Genomic DNA, 22,854 nt, shown 5'->3' with positions numbered 1-22,854 from the left:
TACGTTCCGCCATATTGGATTGTGTTTACAAAATGCCGGTTATGAGACGCCTATTCGATCAGGTATATTTCAATGTTTAATGCTATACATGCATCCCTGAATTCCTCATACATTTTCGAAACAATGGATAAATGGTCTTTGTCACCAATGCACATTATCTAGATGAAATCATGCGAAATAAGTTAGGTATGGAAACGAAAACTATGCTCGGAAAACTGTACTTGCTGAAATATAACAAAGCAAAATTCAGATTTTACAATGTAGCCTTTTTAGAGGAACTTTCGTCTAATTGTTGCATACATTGGCTCAATCACGCGTTTGAGAATATTCATGAGAAGAGTATCGTTGCACTAATTATGGAAATACACATATATACATTACAATGATGTGGTAAATTCAACAGAAGCCGTTTACAAAAGTTTCTGTCCTGTGTGGCGCCATGACTGACGCTAAATCACGCACAACGATGACGGTAGTTATCTGCATTTCTGACTAATTCTCTTTCTTACATTGGAGAACATGGTAAACAAATAACAGTACGCAGATTGTCAGAATGCTTCTGATTACTTACGTGAAACATTTATGTATATACGATCCCTCAATCAATGAAAACCTCCTCTGGAAATCCCGCGTACTGTTGACAGTGAGCACGACATTTTGTAAAAGTCGGTCCCCGGTAGTGATGTTATACGGAAGTAAACATTGTTGTACATATTTGGTAATTTCTTTGAGGTGTAAACTTTCAACTTGGCACCCAGCGTGTTCTTTGTTATTGTCTAGTTTGCATTTTCATCATCGCCTTGATAATCCAGATATGACGGAAACATTTTTGTGATTAGTAGGCAGCACATAGGATGACGTCACTTATGACAGTGGTGTCATGTATAATGCGCTACTGCAATCATGACATTCATCGGTTCGATGCTAAAAAGGTGCTATTTTGGGGTGTGAAAAAAGCAGATTACCGCACTCGTGCCTGCCAGATACCATTGAACTTACAACTTGTTGTTACAAAGCGTATCTAACTCGCTTTCGCTCGTTAGATACGTTTTGAAACAACTCGTAATATCAATGGTATCTGACAGACACTAGTGTAGTCATCTCTATTTCCTACACAGTCATTCGGTCGCTTGCTTCAGGGAATTCAAATCATATTTTCACCCATTGACATTTGGTCATGTGACCCAAATTAGCCTGATGATGAGCCTAACCAGCCTGACTGTGCCAGGATCAGACAATCCAGTGATTGACACCATGAACATCGATCCACGCAATTGAGATCGATGACATGCATCAACCGATTCAGGGAACCTGACCACCCGATCCCGTTATAGTCTCCTCTTGCGACAAGCGTAGTCGCCTTTTATGGCAACCATGGGTTGCTGAAGACATATTCTACCCCGGATCTTCACGGGTCTATCGCTATTGTTGATGCAGCGATGGATCTCAATTTGTGATCTGTATGTGGAAATTCCTGACTGTTCATTCTGAAAGTGATAGCAATGAGAGCTGCAAATATGAAATTTATAATAGATGTTCAGGGGATATCATAGATAATCCAGTAGTAGCCTCATGGATACAAGACCCGTGAAAATTCCGGGGTAGAATAGGTCTTCAGCAACCCATGCTTGCCGTAAAAGGTGACTATGCTTGTCGTAAAAGGCGACTAAGGGGATGACGTGATCAGGCTCGTTGACTTGGTTGATGCATGTCATCGATCCCAATCTCGTGGATCGATGCTCATTCAATCACTGGATTGTCTGGTCCAGACTCGATTATTTACAGACCGCCGTCATATAGCTGAAATAATACTGAGTGCGGCGTTAAACAACAAACCAACCAACCAACCAACCAACCAACTCATGGATACAATGATGTGTTCATTCTGAGATGAGTGCTTGTTGAGGCGTGTGTGTTTGACTTGACGTCCTGGTAGATCATGGTGTTCGTTCGTTAAGCGGACGGTCAACAAAGACGAGGGCTTTCAGGATAGACGTGAAAGCTGTGAATATTATAAGCACAGGTTATGAGTAATGGGGGCAGCGTGTTGATCCAGCAGTTGTTCGTATTGATCTGTGGCCAATGTATGTCCGTTCACTTGCTCCTTCAGAAAGAACCAGGTATGTGTCTTAAAAGGACGGATTAGAGACGAGGTCTTTGCACAAGATTTTTGTGATTACTGATGGATAGATTAAATCAACATGTACCTTATTATTGTTGCTTTATAAAGCCAAGTTAGTGTACAACGACTATGACATCTTCCTTGGTGTGAATTTGCTTATTATGAAGGAGCTGGTGGACCCGTTCCACTGGATGTGTACATCCTGTAATGTTAACGGATGCCGTAATGTTAACGGATGCCGTAATGTTAACGTCACGGACACTCGTGTGTCCTCTGAGAAAGCTGGATATCGACTTGGATTGTTTCGTTACGACTTTATATTATTTCTTTCATACTTTATTTACACGCCTCGCGGTACTTTACATATTGTCATCACGTCTTTGTCTTGTTAATTTCAGATGAAGATTGAATTTGTGGTGTTACTGTTCGCTACCGGATGTCTCCACGTGAAGAGCACCAGTGAGTAATATATTGTACAGTACGACTATGTTGGGTCCCTTACCCGTGTCAGGATCCGCTGAATGTGGGTTCGAATCTAACGTTACAACCTTACCATTGAGCGTGGATTTCACCAATCTAGTTATTAACATTTTCGATTTCATTCACTTGATTTTCATCCCTTGCCATTACTTAAATGCACGAATTCTTAAAACATGTTACCTATTCATTATAAAAATGTTGGATTTGAAAGCAAGCTATGAAATATTTCAATCCCACCCAACGCATTAATGGCCCCGTGAAGATCCGGGGTAGAATAGGTCTTCAGCAGACCATGCTTGTCGTAAGAGGCGACTGTGATTGTAAGAGGCGATAAACGGGATCGGGTGGTCAGGCTCGCTGACTTGGTTGATGTATGTCATCGTATCCTAATTGCGTGGATCGATGCTCATGATTTCAATCACTGGATTGTCTTGTCCAGACTCGATTGTTTACAAACCGCCGTCATATACTGCAATATTGCTGAGTACGGCGTTAAACAAAAAACAAACAAACAAACAAACATCCACCCACATAAAGCACGTGATATAACTGACTACAGTCCAAGCAGCGTTCAATACAAATAACTGGTTGACAGGTTAAATGACATATATTAAATTTACAATCATATAACCATGGGACAGATGTTCCGGCATGTTAGCTCGACGCTGTCGATATGTGTAAGCTTGTCTGTCCCCAGATATCTACGATACGTGTTCAAGTGATGGGGAGTGTCCAAGCAATGCTGGGTGCAAACCGTTTCGCTGTGGAGGTCTTGTTTGTTTGTGTGAGCTTGGATACGTGGCATCGACTGATAAGTCAACATGTTTAGCAGGTAATGTGTGCTCCACTCACTTTAACCATTAACGTTGCAAACTTAGTATGTTATAAATGAATATTGAAAATAGGAAACCCGGAAAGCGATTAAGCCCTTCAAACTTCTAACTATATGTTATAGATTATATTTGTTTTATCTAATTTGAAATTATTATTTTTTATATGAAGAACAAAAGCAACAATAGTTCGGAGGACTATTTGCATATCGGCTTCGTAGAAACGAAGAGAAGGTGCGTTTGATTACTTGTAATGGCTAAAGGGTCGTCTCGCTGACAGTTGATGAAAGCTGAGAGATCGTCACGGACTATTTATTTGTGTAGCAATAGAATAACCGGGATTACTTATATACATGTATGTCCTTGACACTACCATTTTTAGGTACCTCCTTGTGGCTGGGGACTGTAAATTTTAATCTCATTTAGGATATATATAATGTTTAACATATAGCTGATTTCGTCAACTCTAAATATGCAGCAGGGCAACAGGTACAAGACGAAAACTCCCAACAAGACTAAATGCAATGGGGGTGACGTCAACAAGGTAGACAGTTCTATGGATATACAACTTCTTTATTACAATGAATACGATATTTCGGTGTAGATACTACAGAAATTAGCAGTAGGAAGGTTATTTGTGGATAATTGATGTTTATAAAACGAAGGTAGAATGATGATAGATGGATGTTAACGCAACAGATAAGGCTGACGTATGATGATGAAATCAGAAAAAAAGAGATTTACAATGCTGTTTCCTACTTTTACTTATCCCACATGTTCCGGTGTTTTCTGCAGGTGAACAATTCTTTTCCTGTTTTTATCACGGTGCCACAGGTGCGCAACAGGTGTGTTCCTCATCAACATGAATTACCCATTTACTATTTGACTCCCTTATGAAAGCTAGCATCTATTTCATATCAATGTGAAATCTTTCTGTGGACTTCATCAACATCAACAGATGTACAGGTAAGGTTAAATGTACCCAAAAGTCGGATGTTTTCTGTTTTCAGGAGGTGCTTTCTTTGACCCAAGTTAATTTTATCAGGGAATCTGATATCAACTGTCAGATCAGGTCACAGTTTAAATTTGACGATGTACATCTACGTCTTATTCAATCCTTATGTTTCAGGACTAAACGTGTCCGATTCCTGTGACTCCGCCTCCACCACGTCAGTGTGCGTCAACACCCTCCTCACCAGCTGTAACAACGGCGTCTGCAGCTGCAAGTTCCCCTACATCAGAGAAGCTCTAGGAACCTGCACTATGAGTGGAACAAAAGTGCTCGGTGAGGCCTGCGTGATGGGTGAATGTCCAGTACTTGCCCAGTGCTCCGCCACTACTTCAGTCTGTGAGTGTCTACCCGGATACAGAAGGCGAACTGCAGAAGAATTTTGGGCGGAACCAGATGTCGTTCTGGAATGTACCCCCAACAGTGTCTCCTTAGGTATGTAGATTCTTATTCTGTCAAATAGTTAGAATATACTGTTTATTCAAGTTTTCCTCATTTATTTTATTCCTTTGTGATACAAGGGATTTCACCCCTCAAAACACGAACCGACAGATAGATAGATATCTTGATATGCCATCACGTTATCACGGCTTATTTTGTGCCTTTGTTATTCAGTGGATTTGAGGATACAGTATGCAGCAGTGCAACTCGAAAATCAAACAAACAGCTATACACGACATAAACACGACCTGACAAAAATCCAGTCCCTCATACCAGACCAGACACAAAACCAATCTAAACCAAACACTACTAAACTAATCTCGAACAATATTTTATTTTTCTGTTTATAGATAAATGCAGTGGAACACCTGTAATCCAGCCTGCGTCCTCCACTACGCAATTTCCGTCAACTTCAACGTCATCAATGACGATAGCAACAACGTCATCAACACATATTCTTATCACACCGTCATCTGCGTCAATAGAGACTACTGCCTCGGATTTAAGTATGATGGTAACATCATCACTAGCCACATCAACCGCTACTCCATCTTCGCAAGGGTCAAGGGCAGGTACAACCACAGCATCAATTCCTTCTTTAGCAATCTCCTTAAGTTTCCTTTGGTCATATTCTACCTTCAGTTGTCTTCACTGCTCAAAAAGGGTTTAAAATACAACTCATCTCCCGGCATGTTTAGTCTTGCATTGTATTTTCCAGTTCATTCATTACACATTCACAAATCCCCACCGTTGTTCCAACATGTCACCATCTTGTTTACTACATTTGTAATCTTGTCTGTCCCCAGGTATCTACGATACGTGTTCAAGTGATGGGGAGTGTCCAAGCAATGCTGGGTGCAAACCGTTTCGCTGTGGAGGTCTTGTCTGTTTGTGTCAGCTCGGATACGTGGCATCGAGTGATAAGTCAACCTGTTTAGCCGGTAAAGTATGCTCCACTCACCTCATGTGATTGTTGTGAACAGCGCAAATGTTCATGCAATGACTTGGACAAGCATGTGATTGATTTCAACAGTACAAATGTTTATGCTTGGACAAGCATATGATTGTTGTGAACAGTGCAAATGCTTATGAAGTTGCTTGCACAAGCATATGATTGTTGTCTCACAAGAGTATATATACACTCAAATAATAATGTTTCTTTTCTGTTGGTCAAAAAACGAAAATGTCTGCTTTTTTATTGCTGATATTTAACCTAATCAGACGTCACTTTTAGATTCGTTTTAGAAAATAAATAAAAATAAAATATACAAACGGAAAAAGGTAACTTTGCTTCATAATAAAGTCGCATCAACCATGTTATCTAAACTCAATGAGGATGTTTATCGCTGAGAAAATGGACATTTCCTGATTCTATTTCAGGTGGCGAGAACTATGCATATACAAGTCAGCTTAATTAAACACAGATACATGCTGAACAGAAGGAGCAGTTCGAACACTGTTTCCACAATGAATAAAGAAGCATCATTTAAGAAATGCTATTTGATGGGGAAAGATAGCTACACGCAGCTATTAACGAAATGCACATTTATCCTTTACATGATACGATTTTTTTCAATTCTTCTGTTTCAGGACTAAACGTGTCCGATTCATGTGACTCCGCCTCCACCACGTCAGTGTGTGTCAACACCCTCCTCACCAGCTGTAACAACGGCGTCTGCAGCTGCAAGACGCCCTTCAACCGAGAAGCTCGAGGAACCTGCACTATGAGTGGTACAAAAGTGCTCGGTGAGGCCTGCGTGACGGGTGAATGTCCAACACTTGCCCAGTGCTCCGCCACTACTTCAGTCTGTGAGTGTCTACCCGGATACAGAAGGCGAACTGCAGAAGAATTTTGGGCGGAACCAGATGTCGTTCTGGAATGTATCCCCAGCAGTGTCTCCTTAGGTATGTAGATTTTTATTCTGTCAAATAGTTAGAATATACAGGTCATTCAAGTTTTCCTCATTTATTTTATTCCTTTGTGATATAAGGGATTAAACCCCTCAAAACATGAACCGACCCGATCCAAGCGAAAACCCAGATCAGATGAAATATAATCAAATAATATACAAAGACCAAGTTATTCCAAATTAGATCCACATCTAATTATTAGTGAGTGAGTGAGGTTTTACGCCGCTTTTAGCAATATTCCAGCAATATCACGGCGGGGGACACCAGAAATGGGCTTCACACATTGTACCCATGTCGGGAATCGAACCCGGGTCTTCGGCGTGACGGGCGAACGCTTTAACCACCAGGCTACCCGACCGCCCCTCTAATTATTACATAACATAACATAACACAACGTAACACAACACAACATAACATAACATGCTTGTCGAAAGAGGCTCGTTGACTTGGTTGATGCATGTCATCATATCCCAATTGCTCGGATCGATGCTCATTAACATTAATGCATTAAATGACAGAATCGAAAGAACATGTACATTGACATTGCTCACTCAAACCTCTTTGTTTTCTTTATACATGTGTGTACAATCCTTAACATGTTTTTGTTGACATTTGGTGAAGCTGGGTTGACTGTCAACATCTAGCATCAAGTCAATATCAACATTACAAGTATCTCTAACAAGTAACAGTTGACTGTCAACATCTAGCATCAAGTCAATATCAACATTACAAGTATCTCTCACAAGTAACAGTTGACTGTCAACATGTAGCATCAAGTCAATATCAACATTACAAGTATCTCTCACAAGTAACAGCTGACTGTCAACATCTAGCATCAAGTCAATATCAACATTACAAGTATCTCTCACAAGTAACAGTTGTGGAACCATCAATCCATTTCTAGCTCACTTTTAAGATGGACATTCCATGAAAAAAATATATGAGTTTCCACATGGGCTGCCACATCGTCATTTTTTATCAATGTTAAATTTTTGGACCTTAATTTAGTTGTATGATGCAAACAAACAGGATATACTATAATAATATTCACGGCATAGCACAAGGTGAATTAAGGTTAAACCTACAAACAGTACCCAGGATGACAGGGGCGACACTTGGAACCCAATGAATAGGTACATACCTGGTTCATCTCCCCGTCTCGTCACATGTGCTTAAAGTAGCTGTTGTTTTCTAGAAAGACAATCCGATTACAAACCTCGTTGATTGGAATTCCGGGTCAGTATTGATTATAAGTAACCCGTGACTGTCGTACAAGACGATTTCATTAATTGAGTGTTCAGGTTCGTTGAATGTACCCCACATTGCTCTTAATTAATATCACTGGATTGTCTGGTCCAGACTCGATTATTTACAAGCCGTCGTCATATATCTGTAATGTTGCTGAGTGCAGCGTTAAACAACAAACAAACAAAACACCCAAATAACTAGCAACATTTGCCTAATGTGTTATTACGTAGATCAAGGTGTATTCTATCATAATGTGGGGCCGGGGTGTAGCCTAGTGGTCAAAGCGTTCGATCGTCATGCCGGAGACCCGGGTTCGATTCCTCACGTTGTGTGAGGCCCATATCTGTTGTCCCCTGCTGTGATTTTGCTGGAATATTGCTTAAAGCGGCGTGAAACCATACTCACTCTATCATAGCAAAAGTGACCCTCCAAATCTACAATATAACTTTCATGATTTGATCTTGTGGTTTAAGATCGATAGCTTATAAATATAAGGATTTACAGAATGCCCCAAAAAGTTTCGATTACAAGAAGCTGTTTCAGATGGAATTATATATGTTTTCAGATAAATGCAGTGGGACACCTGTGATTCAGCCTGTGTCCTCCACGACGTCAACTTCAACGTTAGCAACGACGATAGCAACAACGTCACCAACACAGCTTATCACAACATCATCTACATCGATAGACATTACTGCGTCAAGTGTGACAGAGTCACCACAGATAACTACTTCGTCTTTACTGGGGTTAACAACGTCTATTTCTTCCTCATCAATCTCCATCAGTTCACCGGGGTCAACGACAGCAACAGCCGTCACATCTGTTCCTTCTTCATCAATCTCATCCAGTTCACTAAGGTCAACCTCAGCAACAACGAGCTCGTCTGTTCTTTCATCGATCTCCACCAGTTCACTGGGGCCAACGACAACATCAAGCTCGTCTGTTCTTTCTTCATCAATATCCTCAAGTTCACTGGGGTCAACGACAGCAACAGCCGTCACATCTATTCCTTCTTCATCAGTCACCACCAGTTCACTGGGGTCAACGACAGCATCAAGCTCGTCTGTTCCTTCTTCATCAATATCCTCAAGTTCACTGGGGTCTACGACAGTGACATCCATCACATCTGTTCCTTCTTCAGGAGTTTCCACTAGTTCACTGGGGCCAACGACAGCATCAAGCTCGTCTGTTCCTTCTTCATCAGTCTCCACCAGTTCACTGGGGTCAACGACAGCATCAAGCTCGTCTGTTCCTTCTTCATCAATATCCTCAAGTTCACTGGGGTCTACGACAGTGACATCCATCACATCTGTTCCTTCTTCAGGAGTTTCCACTAGTTCACTGGGGTCAACGACAGCATCAAGCTCGTCTGTTCCTTCTTCATCAGTCTCCACCAGTTCACTGGGGCCAATGACAGCATCAAGCTCGTCTGTTCCTTCTTCAACAATCTCCACTAGTTCACTGGGGTCAACGTCAGCAATAACGAGCTCGTCTGTTCTTTCATCGATCTACACCAGTATACTAGCGTCAACGGCAGCTGCAACCATCACGTCTGTTCCTTCATCATCAATCTCCACTAGTCCATTGGGGACAACACCAGCAACATCAAGCTCGTCTGTTCCTTCTTCAGCAATCTCCACTAGTTCACTGGGGTCAACGACAGTGACATCCATCACATCTGTTCCTTCTCCATCAATCTCCACCAGTTCACTGGGGGCAACGCCAGCAACATCAAGCTCGTCTGTTCCTTCTTCAGCCATCTCCACTAGTTCACTGGGGTCAACGACAGTGACATCCATCACAGTTTTCACCAGTTCACTGGGGTCAACCTCAGCAACAACGAGCTCGTCTGTTCCTTCTTCAGCAATCTCAACCAGTTCACTAGAATCAACGACAGCAACAACCATTACGTCTGCTCCATCTTCTGTGCTCACATCTCCAATCTCCTCAACAACGACATATGCAGCATCTACAGCGGTACAAACACCTACCTCCGTTACCTCAACCGCTACCATACCGACATCTTCGACAGTCCTATCTATATCACCCGTTTCAGTTCTTTCAACGTCGTCACTCACATCTTCTTCATCAAGTACACAAACATCAATATCATCCATTATACCAACTACCGCACAAACACAGTCTCCAACAGCATCTCCTACTCCATCAAGCATCATAACAACGACAGAGCCACCTGTTACAGGTATGTACGACCACTGAAACCACTGATACGGTTGGTCCCCCATTTCCGGACACTCTAAAGAAGGAAAATCCAGATACTAGTATTGGAATAGCCGAATGTTTAATAGTTTGTTGTTTAACGCCGCACTCAGCAATATTGCAACTATATGAAGACGGTTTGAAAATAGTCGAGTCTAGACCAGACAATTCAGTGAATGATATAATGAGCATCGATCCACGCAATTGGGATACGATGACATGCATCAACCAAATGCAAGTCAGCGAGCCTGACCACCCGATCCCGTTAGTCGGCTCTTATGACAAGCATAGTCGCCTCCTACAACAAGCATGGGTTGCTGAAGACCTATTCTACCCCCGATCTTCACGGGCCGAATATCCAAATGATTCCACTGGGATTATTACCGCTTGGATTAAAGAGGTTTCTTTGTATATACATTAAGGATGTTTGGACACGCTTCATAATCGATTCCTTCTATAAATTCACCATTGATTATGCCGTAAGCTTACTATCGTAAATTGTTGTAAATGTTCGAATCCCGGTTCACCCCGGTATGTTTGTAGACTTGTCAGCACTATACCCGTGGTTCTTGGTTTAACCAAAGTGGGAAACATCTAGGCCTGTTCCTCGGGCTTTTCTCCCCCTTTAAGCTGACACGCCGTGATATTACTGGAATACTATTAAAAAGCGGCGTTAAACCAAACTATCTCACTCACTCTTATGATAATGGAAACGGTTTCGGTCTTTTTACTTACAACAACCCTCAATGTAAAGGTATGGGAGTTACGACAATAGCAGTTCTGAACTCGCTGTAGTAGGCGGGTGCCTTTTTTCGTATTGCATGCCAACATTTTCCCTACTATCTCCAGTGGTGTGTCCAACTGGAGAGTTCCGCAATGCTGCCAACACATGTGAGTCGTGTCCTGCCGGACGCTACCAGCCTGACCAAGGAGCAACTGAATGCAGTCTGTGTTCGGCGGGACAGTACCAAGACGTTACAGGATCTGTGGAGTGTAAGGTATGCCCGTCTGGCACATACCAGGACTCCCCAGGAGCCACCGCATGTACAGACTGCCTTGCCGGACAGTACCAAAACTCTACAGCAGCAGCCACGTGCCTTGATTGTCCAGCAGGGACGTACCAGGAGCTGCCAGGTGGCACTGGATGTGAGGTGTGCCCACATGGGTCCTACCAAGACACTCCTGGCGCATCTAGCTGTATTGAGTGTCAGTCAGGATACAACACAACCTCCACGGGCAACACGGCAGCTACGGATTGTCTGAGTGAGTGACGCATTTCGTTTATGTCGGTGATCAAGCCATTGTACATAGACGCTGTACTTGGTAATATATCCTCTTCAAAGTCTTAACTGAAAACAGTACTTTATATCCACTGCATCTTGAGGTCATGTCTTCAGTTTTATGTATGCTGCCTTAAGACGTCCATCGAAAAAACATCCCCAACATCAGCATCAGGGACACAAGAGTTCAAAGAATGAGTCGGAGGCTCAAACGTCTGTGCATGATAAGCAACAATCATTGAACCATTGTGCCACGGAGGTTGTAACCTTGTCGTTGCAATTATTATCACACATAGATTATGTACATAATATGTTATATAATTCTTTATCACTAATAATGTATATAGTCTTCATAATATACGTATAAACGATGATGATTTACCCGAGGACAATACTTATTGTAGCAGGTATTCATATATGCGGCAACATGCACAGAACAACCATGACAGTTAGAATACGGTACCTCCTGTTCTTGAACACCAAGTTCTACTGGTTGAAGAAATGAGCTTCGTAAGGATAAGAATTTGTGGATGAACAACTTCTTTATTACAATTAAGAGCGATGTTTCGGTGAAGTTCTAAAACCGTTATCAAGCAAGTGATGACGGTGTTAGAACCTTCACCGAAACGTCACTCTTAATTGTAATAAAGTAGTTGTTCATCCAAAAATTCTTATCCTCACTTAGTACTCTAGTATCGAAATGCCTATCAAAGAAGTTATGAGATTTCTTTCTGCATAAGGTCTATTTGTTTTCTCCTTGATCTCGTTTGTAATGGGGCTGTGGTGTGTAGAGCTGAGATGTCTTTGTGTATAAGGTCTATTTGTTTTGTCTTTGGTCTCGTTTGTCATGGGGCTGTGGTGTATAGAGCTGAGATTTCTTTGTGTATAAGGTCTATTTGTTTTGTCTTTGGTCTCGTTTGTCATGGGGCTGTGGTGTGTAGAGCTAAGAATTCTTTGTGTATAAGGTCTATTTGTTTAGTCTTTGGTCTCGTTTGTCATGGGGCTGTGGTGTGTAGAACTGAGATTTCTTTGTGTATAAGGTCTATTTGTTTAGTCTTTGGTCTCGTTTGTCATGGGGCTGTGGTGTGTAGAGCTAAGAATTCTTTGTGTATAAGGTCTATTTGTTTAGTCTTTGTTCTCGTTTGTCATGGGACTATGGTGTGTAGAGCTGAGATTTCTTTGTGTATAAGGTCTATTTGTTTAGTCTTTGGTCTCGTTTGTCATGGGGCTGTGGTGTGTAGAGCTGAGATTTCTTTGTGTATAAGGTCTATTTGTTTAGTCTTTGGTCTCGTTTGTTATTGGGCTGTGGTGTGTAGAGCTGAGATTTTTGTGTGTATAAGGTCTATTTGTTTCGACATGCGTCACGTCTGTGGAGCTGTGGAGTGTTCTGTGTCTTCCTTTCCCGTTTTACCGATTCCACTCGCGAAATTAAAGGTTGTCAAAACGGTCACTTCTTATGGAACTTAGAAATCTATCTTGTTGTTAATTCTATTGCCTCTTTCGTCGACAGTCGTGTGTGCTGCGGGACAGTTCCGCACATCGACTAATGTGTGTGAACAGTGCCAGGAAGGAACATACCAGAACGAGACGGGGTCAACCCAGTGCTTGGCCTGCCCTCTTGCCACCTACCAATCCAGTACGGGATCTGCTGAATGTATTGCTTGTGACGCAGGCTACACCACACAAAACACCAGGACCACAGCAGCATCTGACTGTCTTGGTAAGGGCATTGTTATTAGTTGGTTGTACTTGGAATATTGGATGGCGAGGTACTTGGTTTAGGGTTTGACAGGTCCACAGGCTGATCAAGAAGGGGGAAGGCTATGATGGGGATGGGAAGTACATTACACTCTTCCTAATCATCACTTAGGACATATTGTAGCCTGTGGATGGAACGGGTGTCATTCCTTTCAGGAGTGACTTCTAAGATTAGGATCATGCATGTTGTCAATCCAGCTATGTGTGATTTCTAAACGAAAGCGTTCTGAACGAGAGTGAGTGAGTGAGTGGACATGTTGATGGGCTTATACTGGTAAGTGTGTCCTCTATGTTAGATATTTAACGCCACACTCAGCAATATTCTAGCTAAATGACGGCGGTCTCTAAATAATTGAATCTGTACCAGACAAGCAAGTGACTGATGTTTTGAGCAAATAACACAGGAATTGCTGTAAGTCCTGTACTTCAACATCGAATTACGGCAGTCGTGGCGCTTAAGTCGCTTGTGGAACCACGTCCTGGATTGTCATTGTATTTTGCTCCTCCTTACTCCAGTGGTGTGTCCTGCTGGAGAGTTCCGCAATGCTGCCAACACATGTGAGTCGTGTCCTGCCGGACGCTACCAGCCTGACCAAGGAGCAACTGAATGCAGTCTGTGTTCGGCGGGACAGTACCAAAACGTTACGGGAGCTGTGGAGTGTAAGGAATGCCCGTCTGGCACATACCAGGACTCCCCAGGAGCCACCGCATGTACAGACTGCCTTGCCGGACAGTACCAAAACTCCACAGCAGCAGCCACGTGCCTTGATTGTCCAGCAGGGACGTACCAGGAGCTGCCAGGTGGCACTGGATGTGAGGTGTGCCCACTTGGGTCCTACCAAGACACTCCTGGCGCATCTGGCTGTATTGACTGTCAGTCAGGATACAACACAACCTCCACGGGCAACACGGCAGCTACAGATTGTCTGAGTGAGTGACGGATTTCGTTTTTGTCAATGATCAAGCCATTGTACATAGATGCTTGGGAACAGTTTTTTTCAATGGTTCAACTGATAAAATACTTTATATCCACTGCATCACGAGGGCATGTCTTCATTTGTGTTTAAAGGGTCGGTCGGGTAGCCTAGTGGTTAAAGCGTACACTCGTCACGCCGAAGACCCGGGTTCGATTCCCGACATGGATACAATGTGTGAAGCCCATTTCTGGTGTCCCCCGCCGTGATATTGCTAAAAGCGACGTAAAACCAAACTCACTCACTCAGTTGTGTTTATGCTGCCTTAAGTCGTCCATTAATAAAACATCACCAATATCAGCATTAGGGACATAAGAGTAGATAGTTCAGAGAATGAGTCGGTGGATCAAAAGTCTATGCATTATAAGCTACAATTATTGGACCAGTGAGCCTAGGAGTTTGTCACTATGTTGTCTTCAACTATTGATACAGATTGTCTTAGCGAGTGACACATTTCTTTTGTCTTTTTACAAGATAGATCATTTCATCATTGCTAAGTACTGCTTCTATATTGGACACGAGACTTAAAGGTTGTGTATGACGAAAAACAGTTATGTTCCAAAACTAAATGCAAATCTGTCACGATATTCCATCAATGTCAAGATGCTTTTGTCGACAGTCGTATGTGACGCTGGACAGTTCCGAACATCGTCTACGGTGTGTGAACAGTGCCAGGAAGGAACGTACCAGAACAAGACGGGGTCAACCCAGTGCTTGGCCTGCCCTCTTGCCACCTACCAGTCCAGAACGGGATCTGCTGAATGTATTGCTTGTGACACAGGCTACACCACACAATATACCAGGACCACAGCGGCATCTGACTGTCTTGGTAAGGGCATTATTACTAGTTGGTTGTACTTGGAATATTGGATGGCGAGGTGGTTGGTTTAGGGTTTGACAGGTCCACAGGCGGATCAAGAAGGGGGAAGGCTATGATGGGGATGGGAAGTACATTACACTCTTCCTAATCATCACTTAGGACATATTGTAGCCTGTGTCATATTTGGGGTTTTGGACGACGATGTGGTTGGTGTTAGGGTTGAAAGGATCAACGACAGATCTAGGTGATGGTTGTTATGGAAAGTGGTAGTGATTGTGATGATATAGTCGGGATCTGTTTTTAACTCGTATTTCTGATAACTATGGATAGGGTTTACTGTATCCGCAGTTAGTCTTGAAGTTAATTTAAGGTACCGACGTTTACTACAATATCTGAAAAACTATCGGACCTACTCCAGTCAAAGTTGGTATGAGATTATTAAACAGTTATACATAACTAGATATTGAGACGCTGAGACGCCCAACGCTAACACCGTATTCGTGCGTGCGTGATTCCCGTGCACCCTTTCGAGTTGAGTTGATTGGTTCAACTGTGTCATATGGCCCTGTGACACAGGGGTAGCATTATGCAGATGGCTGTTTCAATGAATGCTCGTTCCCTCCGTGACGAATAGGTCTGGTTGTTGAAATATAGTGATAGCTAAATAGACCGATTTTATATTCATGCACCGATTGTCTGTAAATGTAATATCCAGTTATGTATGACTGTTTAATAATCTCATACCAACTTTGACTGGAGAAGGTCCGATAGTTTTTCAGATATTGTAGTAAACGTCGGTACCTTAAATTACCTTCCAGACTAATTAGTAGTGCAAGTTCAGAGGTATGTTTGGCACATGTTCCAGTTGTCTGTGCTGCCGGCAAGTTTCGCACTGCGGCTAACGTGTGTCAGGAGTGTGACGCAGGGACCTACCAGTCGAGGGAGGGGGCAGAGGCTTGCAGCAAGTGCTCTGTCGGGTCCTACCAGCCAGCCTCCGGGGCAACCTCCTGCCTCAGCTGCGACGAAGGTTATACAACATCGGCTACGGGGGCAGCACAAACGAAGGACTGTCTCAGTAAGTTATTAACCTTACAATTTATTTACAAGTGGCCTTCTCAAATCCCGTCCGGGGAGCCGCATTTCGCTGTGCAGAGTTGCGTCCCTTGGGTACTCCGGAAACCTATGATTGTGGGTTCGGATCCCGGATTCCTCACGATTACGTTTCTAGGTTTGCTAGTATGATAATCGTGCTTGTTGGTTTCACCAAAATGGTAAACGTCTGAGACCTGGTCGCGAGATCTGCATCACTTTGGGTGGATCTTCACACTATCAATCACAAGATTGTCTGGTCCAGACACATATTTACAGGTGAGGTGAAATTGGGTTTAACGTCGCGTCCAAGATTATTGCACTTATATAGCGATTTGCATGCACGTGTGTGTGTGCGTGTGCGTGTGTGTGTGTGTATGTGTGTGTGACTACTTTGGCTAGTACCGATATATAGTGCTAGCTCACTGAGATATCATGCCGCAGTTTAAGTCTCTTGGTATGACGCGGACGGGGATCGAACCCCGGACCTTTCGCTCCCCGGGCGGACGCTCTACCACTCGACCACATAGTCACATATTTACAGGTTGCCGAACATAGCTTGAATGTTGCTGAGCGCGGCGTTATACAACCCAGAAACAATAAACAAAAAAACCAATGCACTAAACCCAGCTCAGTGTTATTGTTGCTGTTCTACTCCACAGTCGTGTGCAGTGCTGGCCAGTACCGAAGTGCACGAGACACGTGTGTGGACTGCGAGTATGGTCAGTACCAGCCGGACACGGGGGCTGATGTTTGTCTCAACTGTTCTTCAAGACTGACCACAAGTACCAAAGGGTCCACCTCGGACAAAGCATGCATTGGTCAGTTAATTTTTTAATAATATATACATGTGGGCATTACAGTTGTATATGTCTCATTCGGACACTAACTAATCAACACCAGGTTTACGGCTGCGAAATTTCTATGTTCATTTATCCTCAAGTCTGCAAAATCCGGACTTTCTTCACTCCGGAATCCGGAGTTAAATTAAAGAGAAAGTATGAAAGTGGCCCAATATTTAATTAGTTGAAGCGTTCTGATTCGAGTTCATACTTATCAGAAATACGTGCAAATTCGGATTAGAATTCATTTCCATCAAACTATGAATGTCCTTAAGACTACTAACGGGATCGGGTGGTCAGGCTCGCTGACTTGGTTGATGCATGTCATCGATCCCAATTTCATGAATCGATGCTCACGATGTCAATCACTTGATTGTCTGGTCAAAACTCGATTCTGGCTGGAATATTGCAGAGTACGGCATTAAACAAACACAAACACGTCAGACAAACAATGTGTTTACAATCTGGAATGACATCGGATGAGAGGCAGTAGACTTTATTACGAAGTTGAAGCTTAACTTTGATTCTAAGCATCATTTCCAAAACTACCAGCTTCGAAACATTGCAAAGAATATCACATTAAAAATTGATTGTATTTCAACAATAACGTTTACGTTTTCAACAATCATACTTCGTCTGCTTGTCATGTGATCTCTCACGTACATTAAACGAGTATCAGAAAATGTCATCTGAGACCGGTTGGTGGCTGTGACGCTTCCTGTGTTGTTTAACGATGTTTTGAACGTGGACATGCACTATTATCTGGTGAGCATAGCCATGTCTGCTGTTGCCGTACTACACAATGTTGCTTGATTTAGACAATCGTACTTTGTCGATGTAGCTTGGATTAAAACTTCGAGATGTTCGGACATTCGAGATAACGAGACATGACAGAGATATAATGAGGCGGTCGGGACCGGAATAGATTCATTCTTTACCATCTTCTATTCTTCAACAAACTAATCTTCAGGCACTTTATGACCAGTTCCCCAAGCCCTGTATCATTACGGGTGGTTAAAGCGTTCGCTCGTCACGCCGAAGACCCGGGTTCGAATCCCGACAGGGGTACAATGTGTGAAGCCCATTTCTGGGGTCCCCCGCCGTGATATTGCTGGAATATTGCTAAAAGCGGCGTAAAACCAAACTCACTCACTCGCTCACACTCATGAGATACTGAGGGATGTAACTCTTAGCTCGAATTTTTGTCGTTTTGTCTTTCCTGGCTTCTGTCTAACCCTCTTATCCGGTTTACTATGAATCCTGTTTAGACAGAATCCATTGTACTCTTTTCTGATTTATCAATCAAGTTTCAAATCACAATAACCACCTCTGAATGATTTGACGGCCGAATCTCTACTGAATTCATTATTTGTAGAAACAATAAATCTGCAGGTATCCTAGCTCTACATTGAAAACACAACGTGGATATCTCCTAATTTATGCGGGTCTTAATTCATTGATTTATTGATCCGCCGACAAGAAATGATGTTTTCTATTTATTAGCAAACTAAAAAAATTGCAAACCAAACAAAATTCGATTCTATATATTAAACAAATGTATAAATTTATTTCTTATATTACATTTCGACTAAAAAATACTGATAATGTGTGGCTATTCAAAAGTGGATATAACTGATCATGAGTTGTGTCTCTTTGCCTTCACAGGATCCGCTAACGTGAATATGAAACTCGCCCTATATTCCTGGTTTGTCAGTACTGTTGTCAGACTTATGTAGTGTGTGACTGTTCTATACTTTTAGACCCCGAGGCGGGAAAATCCGATGCCAATAAGGCGCTGACAAGTAAGTACAATCTTATATCTGCGATATCACCATTTTAATACCGATGCATTTTATGAGCTGGCAGTTAGTATGGGTAGTCTACCCTTGAAGATCCGGGGTAGAATAGGTCTTCAGCAACCGTTGCTTGTCGTAAGAGGCGACTATGCTTGTCGTAAGAGGCGGCTAACGGGATCGGGTGGTCAGGGCCGCTGACTTGGTTGATGCATGTCATCGGTTCCCAGTTGCGTGGATCGATGATCATGATGTCATTCACTGGATTGTCTGGTCCAGACTCGATTATTTACACATCGCAATCATATAGCTGAGATATTGCTGAGTGTGGCTTTAAACAAAACAAACAAACAAAATAGTATTGGTAGTCGTCGTCGTCGTGTGATAATAGTATTGTCAAACATTTATAATTGGTACATATGTATAACGTTGTATACCATTGTATAACATTATAAAACATTGTTCGAATATGAAGGTTCAGCGTATTTAGAAAGTGTGTGGCCATTCATCAAATCGGCCTCTTATCAAAGGGACGTTACTCTTGATACTAGTGACGTTGTCTACATGTTGATTTATTCACACGGTTCAAAATGAATAGAGTTCGAGTTAGCACCATGTGACGAAACTCCGTTTATTTAATCAATCGGCAGAGTGTGTGAAAATGAATACATGTAACATATCAAGAGTGATTTAAATCGTAACGTAATTACACTGTACCGCTTGATTACCGAACTATCATCGTCACCTGAGCATGAACATTTTAAGATCAATACATATATTTATTGTGATGCTTAGCACGCCTCGAACCACATCTACCGTTATATGCAGTCTCGTCTTTGTACGAGGTTACGTTAGCAAGTATGAAAATATAACTAAGACAGTGACCAAGAGACTCATGGAGATCCGGGGTAGAATAGGTCTTCTATGTTTGCGACTATGCTTGTCGTAAGAGGCGACTAACGGGATCGGGTGGTCAGGATCGCTGACTTGGTTGATGCATGTCACAATATCCCAGATGGCGTGGATCGATGCTCATGATGTCATTCATTGGATTGTCTGGTCCAGACTCGATTATTTACAGACCGCCGTCATATAGCTGGAACATTGCTGAGTGCGGCGTTAAACAACAAAGAAACAGTGACCAAGACAGTGACCACGACAGTGTTTTTGTGGTCAAGAGTTGTTCTGTGTTTCAGCCGGTATCACTGCAGCCTCATCAATATGCGGCATCCTCGTCCTTCTGTTCTTCGTGGCGCTTACTTTTATCCTCTGCAGGAGGTATGCTTAGTTCATTAAGTCATATCAGACCCGTAACGTTCTGGGTTAGAATATGTCTTCAGCAACCCGTGTTTGTCGTAAGAGGTGACTAGCGGGATCGGTTTGACAGATTCGCTAACTTGGTGGATGCATGTCATTGTATCCCAATTGCGTGGATAGATGGTCATGATGTCAGTCACTGGATTTTCTGGTCCATACTTGATCGTGTATAGACCGCCGTCAAATAGCGCAAATATTGCTGGGTGCGGCGTTCAATAACAAAGAAACAAAGAAACAAACAATACAATCAATCATGTAGATGATGGGTTTTTTTTCAGAAATACGACAACGCATGTCTTACATTTAAATATGAAGATCTAGTCTTGACAGATTTATTGTAGATAATCCGATGTTTGTTTTTCGTAAGTGCCAGAGAAATCCATCTACGTGAAGCGCCAATGATCTGCAGGAACTTTAATATAGCGAGGAAAATATTTCATGAACGCTTCAGTTGATTAAACGCTGAAAATAACATTTGCAAAATATATTATTTAAAAATAGAAACAGGATCTGGTTTTTATTATGATTATGATTATGATTATTTTTATTATTATTATTATTATTCAGGCGTCGCCGTCGTCACCGGTCAAGATCCAACTCCACCACATCGACTGACACCATGAAAATCCCCCGCCCCTTTGTCTCATACGGACCCTTCTTGAACTCCGAACTGCTCGCAGATGGACAAAGTGAGTTCAACTATCACAGCTACGGAAACAAAAGCCATGCTTAGTGGTCTGCAATGAGGCAACGTCTAATTAGCGGGACGTTATCTGCCCTTGAGCGTGACAGCCGGGCGAGATTCATCGACATCAGCGTCGGAAACGTGAACAGGCAGCTAGGATGGAAACCATTTCAATACTCCAGTTTTCGTATTTGGGGCAAGACCCAAGTGTGTTGACATATTTATGATTTCTCGAGCCCAACAGTGTTAGACGAAGAGTTGCGTCCCTTTGTTGTCAGGATGCAATCACCTCAGACTCGGATTGTAAATAGTTTATTTTGTTGTGACAAACTTCAATTCTTAACCCAAAATCGCATATCCTGGACCATACGTCTGTTACACCTTACCGTAACAGATTGCTGGAGGTGGTGTTTTGCATATTTATGATTTCTCGAGCGCAGCAGTGTTAGACGAAGAGTTGCGTCCCTTTGTTGTGCCAGGATGTAATTATCTCAAACTCGTTTTCACCCTGATTATGGTCCTTCATTTGTCAGTACCAAACAGCTCGTGGCTCAACTGTTATGTGTCGCTGGCGTGAAGACAGCTGGTCATGTACTTTCAACGATATTCAACGACGCGGAATAACAGAATTATTACTGCTCATATATCAGTCTGGCGAGGTTTAGTTGCCAAATGTATCTGCTTGTGCCATGTGGTCCAACGCAGCTAAATACTCAGAAGGGTATCTAACGGAATCCTATTTCCACCTTATTTACATGTCCATATGTCCATAAGTCCATATGCAAGCTAGTTTCGCATTCCTGATCAAGTTTGAAATAGTTGCTTCTATACTGACTATACTAATAGAAAAAAATACCACGTGCACCTATTTGACCTGTGGCGTTTAAAACCCAGAATCGGGGCGGTCGGGTAGCCTAGTGGTTAAAGCGTTCGCTCTCACGCCGAAGACCCGGGTTCGATTCCCGACATGGGTACAATGTGTGAAGCCCATTTCTTGTGTCCCCCGCCGTGATATTGCTGGAATATTGCTAAAAGCGGCGTAAAACCATACTCACTCACTAAAACCCAGAATCAATCATTATGTTTAACTGTCTTACTTACGCATGTCACTAAGGCCGCCACTGAGTATACATACCAACTGATGTCACTGTGTGATAAAGATGACGTCACACAAGAAAACAGAACTATGTTATGTATTATGACGTATTTATACGTATTCTAATAAAACTATTTTGTACATATATCATGCACATTTTTGTTTTCTGTTTGGAACACATGACATAACACATGAAAGACATGTTAAATATCGTTTTTTTGTGGTGTTGGGCGGTGGGGTAGCCACGTGGTTAAAGCGTTAGCTCGTCACGCCGAGGACCCGGTTCGATTCCCGACATGGGTACAATGTGTGAAGCCCAATTCTAGTGTCCCCAGCCGTGATATTGCTGGAATATTGATTGCTAAAAGCGGCGTAAGAAAATACTCCCTCACCCACTCTTTCTGATGTACGTTTACGTTTCCTCTGTTCCGGACTCGTGCGAGGAGGACAGAAGAACATATTTCACTGTTAGTTATAGTACTAATGTACGTAGTACCATGAATAAGCATGTTGTTTTATGCAACAAACAACACTATTACAGTTATATGAGGGCTATTTGCTGGTTATAAGGACCGGGACCGCCTCCGTGGCCTAGTGGTGGAGTGTCCGCCCGGAGAGCGGAAGGTCCGAGGTTCGATGCCCAACCGCGTCATACCGAAAGACGTTAAAAGATGGTACTTGTTGTTACCTGTCTGGCGCTCGGCATTAAGGGGATAAAACAAGGACTGGTTGGCTCGGAGTCAGTATACTGTGTCTGAGTGGGGTATTCATGTTAAACTGCGGCCTGGTATCTCAGTGTGCTAGCACTATAAATCGGCATCAGTCCGGACTAGTACAAGCAGCCACACACACACACGTGCATGCACGTCGCTATATAAGTGCAATAATCTTGGAAGCGACGTTAAACCCCATTTCCCCTCACCTGTAAGGATCGGAGTC

At 42.6% G+C, this 22,854-nt stretch overlaps 1 protein-coding gene across 1 annotated transcript; it reads left to right on the top strand.

Moving 5' to 3' along the window:
- The first annotated feature begins 2,520 nt into the window (after nt 1-2,520).
- On the top strand, nt 2,521-20,964 carry LOC139461137 (uncharacterized). Its single transcript, XM_071242684.1, has 16 exons — nt 2,521-2,581; nt 3,300-3,434; nt 4,562-4,876; nt 5,233-5,454; nt 5,689-5,823; nt 6,473-6,787; nt 8,607-10,244; nt 11,111-11,524; nt 13,052-13,261; nt 13,816-14,229; nt 14,893-15,102; nt 15,959-16,168; nt 16,845-17,003; nt 18,785-18,826; nt 20,014-20,095; nt 20,702-20,964. The coding sequence occupies exons 1-16, from the start codon at nt 2,521-2,523 to the stop codon at nt 20,865-20,867; spliced, it is 4,728 nt and encodes a 1,575-aa protein (XP_071098785.1). The 3' UTR covers nt 20,868-20,964.
- The last annotated feature ends 1,890 nt before the right edge of the window (nt 20,965-22,854 follow it).

The sequence above is a fragment of the Haliotis cracherodii genome, unplaced genomic scaffold (assembly GCF_022045235.1).
Source record: "Haliotis cracherodii isolate W230 unplaced genomic scaffold, xgHalCrac1.p SCAF_14, whole genome shotgun sequence".
In the NCBI taxonomy this organism is placed as follows: domain Eukaryota; kingdom Metazoa; phylum Mollusca; class Gastropoda; order Lepetellida; family Haliotidae; genus Haliotis; species Haliotis cracherodii.
The sequence above is the reverse complement of the archived record's forward strand: the minus strand, read 5'-3'. Positions and strand labels throughout refer to the sequence as shown.

Bases quoted from the DNA above. Each gene is read 5' to 3' on its own strand.
- LOC139461137 (XM_071242684.1), top strand. From the start codon at position 2,521: ATGAAGATTGAATTTGTGGTGTTACTGTTCGCTACCGGATGTCTCCAC. The intron at 2,582-3,299 runs GTGAGTAATATA...GTCTGTCCCCAG, and splicing joins TCTCCACGTGAAGAGCACCA to ATATCTACGATACGTGTTCA. The intron at 17,004-18,784 runs GTCAGTTAATTT...CTATACTTTTAG, and splicing joins CTCGGACAAAGCATGCATTG to ACCCCGAGGCGGGAAAATCC.